General features: G+C 39.6%; 1 protein-coding gene across 1 annotated transcript in view; it reads right to left on the minus strand.

Annotated features, from left to right (window-relative positions):
• The window catches only part of itpr2 (inositol 1,4,5-trisphosphate receptor, type 2), a 108,714-nt gene that overhangs the window by 74,577 nt on the left and 21,734 nt on the right, over positions 1 to 12,403 (minus strand). The window contains exons 11-26 of the mRNA XM_073853660.1: positions 11,043 to 11,191; positions 7,857 to 7,956; positions 7,618 to 7,781; positions 7,372 to 7,513; positions 7,115 to 7,273; positions 6,848 to 7,020; positions 6,564 to 6,683; positions 6,240 to 6,422; positions 4,806 to 5,057; positions 3,564 to 3,711; positions 3,203 to 3,350; positions 2,538 to 2,725; positions 2,258 to 2,378; positions 791 to 842; positions 492 to 660; positions 168 to 335 (exon numbers count right to left, since the gene is read on the minus strand). Of these exons, the coding sequence (XP_073709761.1) occupies positions 168 to 335; positions 492 to 660; positions 791 to 842; positions 2,258 to 2,378; positions 2,538 to 2,725; positions 3,203 to 3,350; positions 3,564 to 3,711; positions 4,806 to 5,057; positions 6,240 to 6,422; positions 6,564 to 6,683; positions 6,848 to 7,020; positions 7,115 to 7,273; positions 7,372 to 7,513; positions 7,618 to 7,781; positions 7,857 to 7,956; positions 11,043 to 11,191 (2,436 nt within the window). The remainder of the gene's footprint in view (positions 1 to 167; positions 336 to 491; positions 661 to 790; positions 843 to 2,257; positions 2,379 to 2,537; positions 2,726 to 3,202; positions 3,351 to 3,563; positions 3,712 to 4,805; positions 5,058 to 6,239; positions 6,423 to 6,563; positions 6,684 to 6,847; positions 7,021 to 7,114; positions 7,274 to 7,371; positions 7,514 to 7,617; positions 7,782 to 7,856; positions 7,957 to 11,042; positions 11,192 to 12,403) is intronic.

Below are 12,403 nucleotides of genomic sequence, written 5' to 3' on the forward strand. Positions count from 1 at the left end.
AGCGGTACCGCCAGACCCGGAGATCGGCTGAATGAATTCCAAAACAGTACAAATCAAGTGTTTAACTCTAGGGGAGCTGGAAAATGAGCCTATTTTTGAAAAAGTGGAGTGTCCCTTTAAACTATTATTATCTAGCAGTATGTTTACAGCGTTCAGTAGGGCCACACCTCTAAATTTGCCTCTTTAGTTTGATTCTCTGTGATTTCTTCATTCCCATAACTTCCGCTCTTCTCAACCCACAGCTCGGACTTCTCCACCGTCAGACGCAGCTGGTCAAGGTTTGCCTTAATCTGTTTGTAGTTTTCAACATCTTGCTCAGAAACCACCAACTGGACCTGCACATTAAAACACCACTTATTTCATAACCCGTCTTTATTATTGGCTCCTATGTAAGATTAAGTAGAGGTAGACAGATCTTTTCGCATAATCTGTTTCGTAATCTGTCAAGATCTATACTTGTCTCTATGCATGATTATGAATGAAACCAAGACCTGTTTGAAGGCCTGAAGAACTTCTGCTCTCTGGCTGAAGTGTTTGAAGATGAGCTGCAGAGAGCCAGAGACCAGCGGAGGGTAGTCCTGCATAATGAGATGAATGAGGACGCGCAGAAAAGTCTGACCGCCTTCATTGTCGAGATCCACCGGACTTCTCTCTTTAGCACTGTAAGACCCACATTCAAACAAACCCACTGAGTATTAAGACCAATTCTAGTAGAGGGCAATTATATAGAAGTCTTACATGCACAGCAGCAAACTGTTAAAAAAGAGAGGACTGATAACAATGTCTTCACCTTCCAGAAAACATACTCTCTGCTTTCTCTGCAATCTCTTCTATGTTTGGCTCTGCAAAGTGCAAGACGACAATTAAACAACACATACACAAATATAGACACACAAAAACAGATGGAAAACACTTAATTTATTAACTAACCCCTTAACTGGCCCAGCACTTTTTGAGTGGGGTGGGGGGTGAAAATGTGATGTGCACCTTCAAATTAATATAACTCTGAATTTGTTTCATCTAGAAGCAAAATCTTGGTCTCTTATTAAAGAAGACACTTTAACCCCTTCAGACCCTGTCCACTGGAATGGACATCACATGCTTTGTGGTTTGAACCAATAAAAATGCCGATTAACCAATCAAAATAAGGCACATTGCTTAAAACACCTGAAAAATCAGGTCTGAAGGGGTTAAAGTCTGGAGGTGAAAAATGTAATAATTTTTTATAGCAGTTTAAATTTATTTATTTATAAATAAAAATAATGCAATAAAGTATGCATTTTTTAAACAGTATAAAAATGAAAATGTTTCACGCCAGAAATGCTAAAAAATTAAAGTCTAAACTGGTTTCAAGCTAAAATCACAAAAAAGTGGTTTGTGTCACTTTTGTGGTTTTACCAACAAAGGCCACTAGGTGTCATTGGTTTGCTGCATACTCTTGTCACAAACTAATAAATTACAGCCACTGCATTATTACTACTGCTAAAAAGTTCTGAAACACGAAAACTACATTCTTTAGAGCTTCTCAACAATATATAGTTTGTCAAGACTTTTTAGGTTAACTCTTTCCCCGCCATTGACGAATTATCTCGTCAATTAAGAGAAAACGCTTCCCTGTCAATGACGAGTTTACCCGGCAATCCGCAATACTGCTATTATCCACTGGGTGGCCCTCTTACGCAACTTTTAAAACCCAGAAGTATCGCCCTATAGCAAGCAGCTGTATGTCCGTGTATGTTTTAAGGATCGCTCTGAATGGGATCCCTATCAAAAGTCCTTCACAAAAATGAATGTATCTCAGCTTTTTGCTCAAAATTTGGTGTTTTTGAAGAAACCTTCACATATTTGAGAGGTGATAAAAAGAGAACTAATGAAGGTAGGGTAAAAACTTTTTTTTGTTCTTTCATTTGATATATTTTTATGTTTATATATTTAAAGAAAAATGGTGCTGGCTGGCAACTTTTTAAAAACCGCTGGCTGGGAAAGAGTTAAAGACTAGGATATTATTGTTATAAATATGTAATAAAAATGAATTATTCTGAGATTTAAAAAAATGCCCTCACTATGTCATTCTTTTTCCAAAATGATATATGAAAACTGCATTCTTTGAGCTTTCCAACAGTATATAGTTAGTCACAATTAGATAAGAATTTACATGAAAAAAATCAAGCAAATGCTGATGCAGCATATGTGACTTCTCTGTATGATAAATGTCACTTTAAATACTTCGGTGAAGAGTCATGAATTTAACTCTCACCAGTCATGGTGGGAAACTCTGACACTGAGGTAGAACTGTCCAAAGTCTGATCACCAAACTCTTTCTTATAGATGGACAGCAGGTAGGTGATGCGGTAATCCAGACGCACATTCAGTATAAACTATTACAGGAAAAAATGACAAAATAATTATTAGCCAACATGTAATGTTGAATCTCGAAAAACTCAAGTTTTGTGCAGTGGAACTAATACATTTAGTTTATAGTTCATATGTTAATATCAGCTCAACAAGTTGGTGTGATTCATCTATAAGAGCATCACCTGGAGAATCTCAATAATCCTCAGCTTGGTGTCCATCACCATGACGTCTTCGTTGTCAGGGAGACAGATTTGCTTTCCGTGGATTGGCTGAGCATCGGGGAGACTGTGGGGCATTATTGAGCCTCTGCTCAGAACCATCTGAGTCATCATCTCACCCACACCATGGATGGTACGCATGACATTATTTCCTACACAAACAGTTTAAAGTCAGGCGGTACAATCTGTTTTTTAAAGACTAAATCCAAAAAAACAAAGCACAAAGCAAACAGCTTGACTTGCTTTTTGGAAATGCATACTGTTATTTGCTCTGTTCCAAAACATGAAACAGCTATTTTTGGCAGCATTTTAATGCTCCTTCTTAAATATTTTATTTTTATTTTAGACCAGCATCCCATAATGCAATTCAATAAACCTACAAATTCTAAAATGGAGGCTGAAGTGAAAGAATTATGATTAGAAATGCACTTATACAAGCATAGTTTTTACATTGTTACTGTATTTCCCTAGTGTGTGGAGTTGCTCCTGTGTTAAGCAATCCGAATACTAGCTTGCAAGGCAGCTTCTAACTGTATGTATGGAGCTCACTAGATTTTGCAACGGTGTTATGAGACAACATGGAAAGAACAGACATCTACAGCAAACTGTTCTCTGCCTCGGGGTCTTACCTCCCTCAGGAGTCTTGCAAAGTTTGGAAAAAAATGAGAAAGAGGGCTGGACAATGTCCAGAATGGCCAGCAGGGTGCGTGTGAGGTACAATAGCTCACTAAAGCTGTAGAAACCAAAGTAGACCAGATTACGTGCCAGGTGGACCACCTGAGAATGAAAACGAGAGAGAAAAGCCATTAAAATTCAATGAGAGTAAATCATTTAGTATTCCATTAACGCTGATACAGCCAATCTGGCCTGTCCCCTGGACACGTTACATAATCATTTTAGAAAATCCGTAACCTAGGCCCAGGTTTCTCCTGTCATCATAACTCTCTTTGCTTAGCATTACTAATAAGTTCCCAAACAAGACTCGCTCACCTCAAGGGTCAACTCATTTTTCTCTCGGTCTCCGAATGGGTACGACTGGCTGACCACATCTTTGAGATACTCATCCACAAACCTCATCGTAGGAGCAAACTTTCTCTTCATTTCCTCTCTTGTTGTGTCTTTGAACTCGTATTCATACCTGTATACACCATTTAAACAACACAAAATCAGTTAAAGTCCCCCTGTAGTCGATAATGTTATCATTTGCAAGTTATCTTTGAGCATATAATAGCATATGTAACTAAACCCTTGCCTTATTTAGTATACGCAGATATTTGAATATGCTAATTAGGCCACACAATCAGTCTTTTGCACCACCTTGGACCATAGATATATATGTACATAGATGCTAAATTGGCAGACACATAACTGCGAAGTCCAGTTTCACACAATGAATACGGGAACTGCGCGTAATTTGCGCTGATGTTAACAGGTTAGAGCTTTCACGCTGTACGTGTGAGCATCACAGAAGTAGAGCTAAACCAGCAGTGCTGCAATCGTTTCAGTGCCAAATCTATATGACATCCATACACAATATCTATGGCTTGAAATAGGGCTGTCACGATTATGAAATTTGGCTGGTGGTTGATTGTCGAATAAATTTTTTGCGATTATGACGATTAATTGCCTGTTTTAGTGCTTTGACGATTATGGCGATTAATTGTCTGTTTTATTGCTTGGACATGTAATTCTCATTTTTTTGTTTGTTTATTAAATAATTTTCACACATTGTTGTAATTGTTTAAATTAAATCTTTTGCAAGGTTTACCTGGCAGTAAATATTAATACCATAACACATATTTAAAAGCAATTATTTAATGAATATATCTTTCAAAAACTGAAAATTCTTCATAAGAAATAAACACAATAAAGTGTCTGGGAAAAAAACTGAAAATAAAAATGCAATCAAAATAAACTATACCAGAACAGGCCTTAAATAGTTGCCAATCCTGTTAAGGTCATATTAGTATTGGACCACACATGTCTGTAGTGGCTGCAAAAATCAATTCCTACAGCTCCCCCTTGTGTTTTTTAAAGGGATGTGCAATCATTGCGGTGATCTGAAAGTAGACGATTATTCAATCATTGTGACAGCCCTAGCTCGAACTACTGATCCACTTGTTTGACTGTAATGATGTGATTGGTTACATGTTTGTGATGGAAACCGAGGCAATTTCAAACCACGTTTTTTGGAAAATTATGGTGAGTCTGTAATATCTTCGCTGCTCTTACTCATTAACGGAGATTTTGGAGGGTATTTCGGTCCAGAGACGTGCGTATCGAACTGTCGCCACGGGCTCCTGTGGGTCCCGGTCAACATGCATGTGCAGCATCAGACGGCAAAAGGAGGCGCGCAGGTTGTAGGGTATGCAGTCGTCAAACATGCAGCGCAGGATGAGATCCACTGGCAGCTGTGTGGATATCTGATTGATAGCCAGATACTGCCGGTCCAGGCACATTTTAGCAAAGAGATTAAGTTGACACCTGCAGGAGAACAGACAAAGTATGTAACAAGGCTAAATAAAATGTTCATATTATTATACTGTATATATATTTATAGAATACATTTCCTCCTTTAAGGATTTTCAAGATTCCTTTAAAGAATCATCTTGGAATAATTAAACTAAACCTACATGGAATTCTTGGGAATATGAATTTTGAACACTAATGGCGCTTTTCCATTGCATAGTACCACACGGTTAAGGTCGGGTCAGCTCACCTCACTTTTGCTTAGTTAGCTTTTCCATCGAGTTTAGTAACACTTCGGAGTGGGAGGGATTATAGGCATGTCGTAATATTTGCACTGCCTACTGCTGTGACATCATTCAAGTGAGAGAATCGTTGTACATTCCCATACATTCATCTATTTCTCAGTCCTCCACTAAATTAAAATTGGCCACCACAAATAAATGTTTGCACATCGCGTTTATCACTACCTCTCTCTCACATGATAGTTTCTGTACATACACATGTGGCGTCAGTCGACGCTCCGCTGAGCCTCATTTAAGTGGCATTTAAGCATATATGCAGACGTGCGCATCGCAAATGTGCCACCATAAACTTCTGGAAAAAAGTGGTATGGTGTTCCTGATTCTCAACCTGGGTGGATGTTTTTCATTGCTAAAAGGGATTTTGGGAACTTACAGCACAGCACAGATGACAACAGGTTTACTGGAGACAGCGCAAGCTAGCACGAAGGTAAAGCTAAACATTTACATTATAGCGATGACGCTGGTAGTGACGATTCTCTCAGAACAATCAGTGATCTACAGTGTTTTTACGCCATGTTTTGGTATCAGCTCGAGTCGCTTGGAACCCCACCCGAGGTGATACTAAAAACAGTATCGGTACCACGTACTGCACCCAGTAGAAAAGCCCCCAAAAGTAAGCTGATCCGACCCAAACCGTGGGGTACTATGCAATGGAAAAACGCCATTAGAAAACTTATGTGACCCTGTCTGTGAAATCCAAGCTAAAGTCTCATTACAAGATAAGAAGCATCAAACCTTACTTTCACAGAATGTCCTTTAAATTATATAGCATGATTATTTTATATATAAAACAATTACTTTAGCTGGGTTTTCACAGACTGGGTCACATTTATCAGGTCTTTGATCTATTACATGTTGACATACAAGACAATGTATGATGCTCATCATCACTCACCTGTAGTAAGTGATGATGTCAATATCCGCCTTATTTCCATCCTTAGCATCCTGAGCCAGGTGACGTATGGTCTTCCCATGTGGCTCTTTGTTGCTATCGATCCAGTACAGCCATACCTCTTCATCCTCACCATCCTCTTGGGCCAAAGATGACTCCAGAGAGGTTTCTATGTGTTGGATTAGCCTAAAAAACACACACAATCTTCAAATATCTTGGCATCAATGAAAAATGACATAAAACTAGCTGTATGCAGTGTTAATTTCGTAACTCAGAGTCATTTTCACATAGCTATAATCTCATGAGATGGTAGAAGGGGGTTCTCACTTTGTCTGGATGAGGATGTCTGCATTGGCGGAGCTCAGCATGAATTTGCAGATCAGTTCCTGGGTGACGGGAATAGCCGTTTTGTTGGAGACACACAGGTCAGACAAATAATCTAGAAACCTGGGAAACGCATAAGAAATGTCCATGGGTGAAACTTATCAAACATAAGATGATGCGTGAATGCAAACTTGAATATTTTTACATCAGAAATGGTGTGGGAACTTGTAATGTCTACCCTTGCAACCATTCTAATTTAACTGGATGTTGACATCTGTGGATCAGACCTGGGCTCTCGGTTCCTCCGGAGAAGTTTGACGAAGGTCTCAATCTCGTGTGCGGTGATGTGCTTCTCCAACAGTTTGCGGTTGTTGTGCAGCAGAGCGGTGATTGTGTCTTCTGCCAGGATCTCATAACCTATCTGACCTTGCATGATGGAAAAATTTTTGGCGATGTATTCCTGTAAGTTAGAAGAAGATCACAAGCGTAAGTTGTATGGCTAAAGGGGTTGATTACCGGACTTAACTCAGAAGATTTATGCATATATTGCTTGCCTGATTTTTCCGATAGTCTTGTTGGGAATGGCGCAGGATTCTGTAACACAACTGTAGCATGTACTTAAATGGAGCATTGCGCTGATCCCCCAGATCTTCAAGCTTCGGCATGGGTGAATCCTTGTTGTCAGCACTTGGGGCTTTCAAGATGCCAAAGATCTGCAAGCATAAAAATAATACATACTTGGGTTCCTAAAGAAACAAGTCAAGCTGGTGACTGCATTAGGCATAAAACATTGCTGCTTATTTAAGCAAACCTGTGCAAGGATGTTCTGCTCTCTCATGAGTTTCTGTCTTTCTCTGTTGGGGTTGGACATGACCACAGAGAGTACGTCCTGCCCGTTGTTTGGCACCTCGCACACAAAGAAGACCAGGTCCTCCAAAAGCTTAGTGGTAAATCTAATAACACACAAAAAAAGAGATGAAAAAATAAAAATCCAAAGCCATACTGATGGAATATACAGAAAAATATTTGCATGACCTCCACTCAACATGATCCATACCTCCGTTCATTTGTTAGTGGGAAACTGCTGTTCTTCAATGAATGCACAAATGACTCCAGAACCTTTTTGGCATCGTTCGCAAAGTCCAGGTCTCTGACCTCTGACAGGGGGACAGAAACGATGGAGAACGCTTCCTTATCCTCTTTCATCTGACACGTGCCAATCTGTTTATGCAGAACTATATGAGCTTTCCATATAAAACAGAACAATTCAAATAAGTTTAGAGGACATTAGCTGACCTTGAGCATAACAGGGGATTCCTCCTCGCCATCGATGTAAATGCTGGTGCTGGTCACCCAAGTGTTTGTGCACAAGTTTCTGAGTCTCACATATGAGTTCCTAGAAAGAAAATAATAGGAACTTTTTCAGTTGGGCACCCTTTGTTTTGGCTCCGCTCAAATCACTAGATCCATCCTTGTTCTGTCATCATGGTATTGATTGTTTAGAGTTCACAGATTAGTCCACTATTTTATGATTTGGAAGGTTATACACTAACACCCCCTGTATGGCTGCAATGCAACTTTTTGCAAGAGTAAGAAAAAAGTAATGCTGGGGTACACACCAAAAGATAATTGGGCTAATTTTGGGCCGATTTCTCCCCTTCCGACAATCCTATGTCCTGATTATCTTGATGGTTCTAGAGATGACCTTATCAGATTTTCCCTTGGTGTGAGGTGTGTTAAGAGTGTACGAACCTGATCGGAAAAACGTCAGAGCTGCCGCGATCGCGAATCCTGATGTGCGGGGGGAACCCCGAGGACAAACGCGTGTACGCTTTTGAGATTATCACGTGAAACGAAACAATATGCAATCAGGGAGTGAGATGATCGAAGATGGAAGCCATGTGTGGTCATGGCGCAGCACAATGTGAAGTTGATGCAAAGTAAACTTGTACAGACCATGTTCCCGCTGTCTAGGCCGCGGCAGGCACTGGCACGCCCGCTTGAAGCCCAAAGTGCAAACACGGCTCATGACTTCACCCAAACCCTTTTATTTTTTTCCCTTGAATTTTCTTTAAAAAATCATTCCAAACACTATCATTGAAATTTCTTCCTGCATAACATCTGCCATGCTTATTTTGAAGTCTCACAAGATTTTGTGAGATTTCCTGTGTTTACAGTCAAGAGTCTGGTTGAAAATCTGTTTGTGTGTTGTGCTGTCTTTGACACATCATGGCACACCGCATACTAAAGGGAGCAAAACGGTTAAATCTAGGATTTTTTTATACATTTGTGGCCATTTTGGAAATCTTATAAGATCTTTGGTATGTACCCGGCATAAGTCCATTAATTCAAAGAACGCAACGGACAGAAAGACATGCATATGTGCCAATCCATCACTGCCACCAAAAGTTGAATAACTGTTAATCTAATGCACGCTGTTGACCAAAGAGAAATTACACCTTAACAAGTCATTATACACATTTCTACTCCATTATCTGCTCCAATTCAGCTTTTTTCCAATGTCTAGGTGTCATAATAGTCTATGCGGTTTTCTCACCACAGTGTAGACTTGAAGTAGGCCATTAAAGACTGAGGGTGTCATTTAGTACAAGGCTTAAAGGACAAGTTCGGTATTTTACACTTAAAGTCCTGTTTTCAGATTGTTTATGATGAAATAGAACGGTTTTGACTGAAATTTCGACATTTGCGGCTGCCCCGAGAATTTTTGGGTGTTTGTGTTTCAGCTCCTACCTTTACAATGAGTTTAATGGTGCACTGGAACAATCCTTTCTAAAATGCATTAAACTTTCGTTTACAAAGACGTGAAACTTATCGAGTGGTCAGGGGTGTTCACTGATATGCTCACACAAAAATCGTGTTAAAAGATGCTTTCCAGCAGCTGTTTTAGCATTCGTTGTTAACTTGTGGACCTAATTTTCCAAACGCCTCACACCCGTACATTCTTCCGCTTAGAGCTTGAATAATAGACACTCCAGCCCAGTTGATGGCGCTAATCCGCCATTGCCAATTGCAAGAATAGAAACAAAGTTCCCGGCGCGGAGTAATATCGTACCTTACAGCACAACTAATACAAGTCAATGGAGTTGGCAAAAACTAAGATAAAACCTGTTGGAATGCGTATTTTGCAGCGATTTTTGTGTGAGCATACGAGTGAACACCCCTGACCACTCAGTGAGTTTCACGTCTTTGTAAACGAAAGTTTGATGCATTTTGGGAGGGATTGTTCCAGTGCACCATTGGACCCATTGTGGAGGTGGGAGCTGAAACACAAACACCCAAAAATTCTCAGTGCAGCCGCATATGTCGAAATTTCAGTCAAAACCGTTCTATTTCATCATAAACAATCTGAAATCAGGGCTTTAAGTCTAAAATACCGAACTTGTCCTTTAATGATTCCTAACAAATCGATTGCACTTCAAGGAGACTTAAAAAAAGCAGCCTGGACTGATGGTCTCATAAGTACATGTTAAAAATCAAAATGGCTGATTATAAAAGGTTCTGTGAGCACTGGAACCCATTGTTAATACTTGTTTTACAACCATTAACGTCTCCCTGTAGTTAAGAATTTTAGCATTTAAAACGCATCTTTGAGCATCATAAAATAGCATATATAAGTTTTACCTGTCACAGTAATTTCTTCATGCTTTAACACAGCTTGAATGTAACTCTACACCCTTGCCTCATTTAGTATACATGGATCAATGAATATGCAAATTAATCTCCACCTCTTCTCAACCGCACAGCTCAGACCATAGATCTATATGTAAATAGATGCTACATTCGGCAGTTTCAGACACATAACTGCTAAGTTCGGTTTTACACAACACTTTGGAAAAGGAAGTTAGGCCAAGTCCCAAAACACACTTGTAGCCAATCAGCAGTAAGGGTTGTGTCTACTAACCGACATTGTTGCCTGGGTTACGTATGTGTGGGGCGGGTCTATCAAAAGAAGGTCCAGATTCTATTAGGGTAGAGGCGTTTGTATAGGTGATTTCAAATGTCAACATTGTCTTTTAGAGATCATCCACCCCGCCTTTAACACATTAAAACACCACATAGACATATAAACAACAATATAAAAATGTAATCTTCCCCACAGTGGGACTTTAAGGGTGCGTCTCATTTCTCTGTCTTACCCCTTCCCCTTACCCCTTCACCTCGGTTTTGCGCGTTCATGTGAGGCGAAGTGGTGTCTCAATTCTCAGTTTGAGATCTTGAATTATCAATGTAAACCCGACAGCTTTCTCCTTTGATCAGACAGCTTTGTGTTGTTCAGCTATTGGTCCGTGGGCGTGATGTCTGAGGCTACTTCAGACCAACATCTAAGTACTTGCTTGTACTTATTTTATACAATACTTGAAAATCTGCACTGTCTACAGCATTTCTCAAATGTGAGTCGCTTTGAATAAATGCTTCTGCTGGTTTTTATGTATAAAAGGTTATTTTGGTACATGCACTAACCTGGGCACCAGGCAATCAGCTCTTTGTAAGGTAGTGGCATCCAGTTCAAAGAGAGAGGCGATGTCATTACCATGAGGCACTGCAACAAGGATGTAGGGGATCTTCTCAGAATGCCACTTCTTCTTTGAGTACAAGGTGTCGGTTTCCACCTAAGATTCATACAGACATGCAAAAAATAATAATAATCGCAATAACATTGTTTCATTGCTTGTGTTATTTATTAGTTTCATTCTGTTTACAATACATACAGGTCATATGTAATGAGGGCAATATATCGCATATACTGCAGTGATCATAATTTAAGTTGGGACTACTTTTCTAGGTGGATGAACATGTCTAGTATAGTATGCTCGGGTGAAGTATCAATACATTTAAGACATACTGCATCCATCACAAGATTTCATTCCGCACAAGCCTCAATGGTTGTACACTCATAAGTCGTCATTTAGGTGCTAGTGGGGTTGAATGAGTGCGATCAATAATGCCGGACTATAATTTCAGACACTGCTAAAAATGGATGTTTCCTCAAATAGTGCACTATTTAAGGGTATAGGGGGCTATTTTGGACACACCCAGAGTCATGTGACGCATATAGTACTGTGCAAAAGTCATTGGCACCATGCTACCAATAGATTTGTTGTTTTTGCAATTGAATAGTGATCATATATAATTATTTATCAGTCTCTTTATTACAATACAACCAGATATAATACAGGAAATGTGTATGTAGTATTAAAAACAGTATAAAAGTATAAGCTGAAGTGTCAAGTATTAAGGGTAAACTCCCCTTCCACTTAAGCAATAGCAGGCAGCTAAACCTAAATAAAATTAAATCCTAATTTCTAATTCTAATCGAGTGACTTCAGGAATTCAGTCTCCTCAAAAAAGCTCAAGATGTGTTGTGTGCCAAGAGAGGTCACACTAAATACTGACTGATGCCTGAAGAAGACATTTAGTTCTGAAAATTGTTTTGTTTATAATTTTTTGTACATATGTCCTGTATTTTCTGTTTGTATCTTAAAAAAGAGTGAAAAATAAATATGGATGGACATTAAAACTGCTAAAACAACAAAGCTGGCGATGGTGGCCTACTTTGCGTTCACACCAGCCACGGTAGAGACGGCAAAAACGCGCTATTCGAGTGTAGATTGAGGCTTGAACATTTTGAGTATACTTGCTTCATTCGTGCATGAAATTCTAGTCATTCACGTGGAAATTTGCGTCATGGGCGGGGCTTCTGCGACTCCGCTTGCTCCCTGTAATCACGTCACTATAAGAGCAAGCTCCTTATTGGTTAACACGACACGAATATCCGCCAAAGTTCAGATTTTTCAACTCGCGCGTTTCCCGCGACAATGCTC

This window comes from Misgurnus anguillicaudatus, chromosome 15 (genome assembly GCF_027580225.2).
Source record: "Misgurnus anguillicaudatus chromosome 15, ASM2758022v2, whole genome shotgun sequence".
Classification (NCBI taxonomy): Eukaryota; Metazoa; Chordata; class Actinopteri; order Cypriniformes; family Cobitidae; genus Misgurnus; species Misgurnus anguillicaudatus.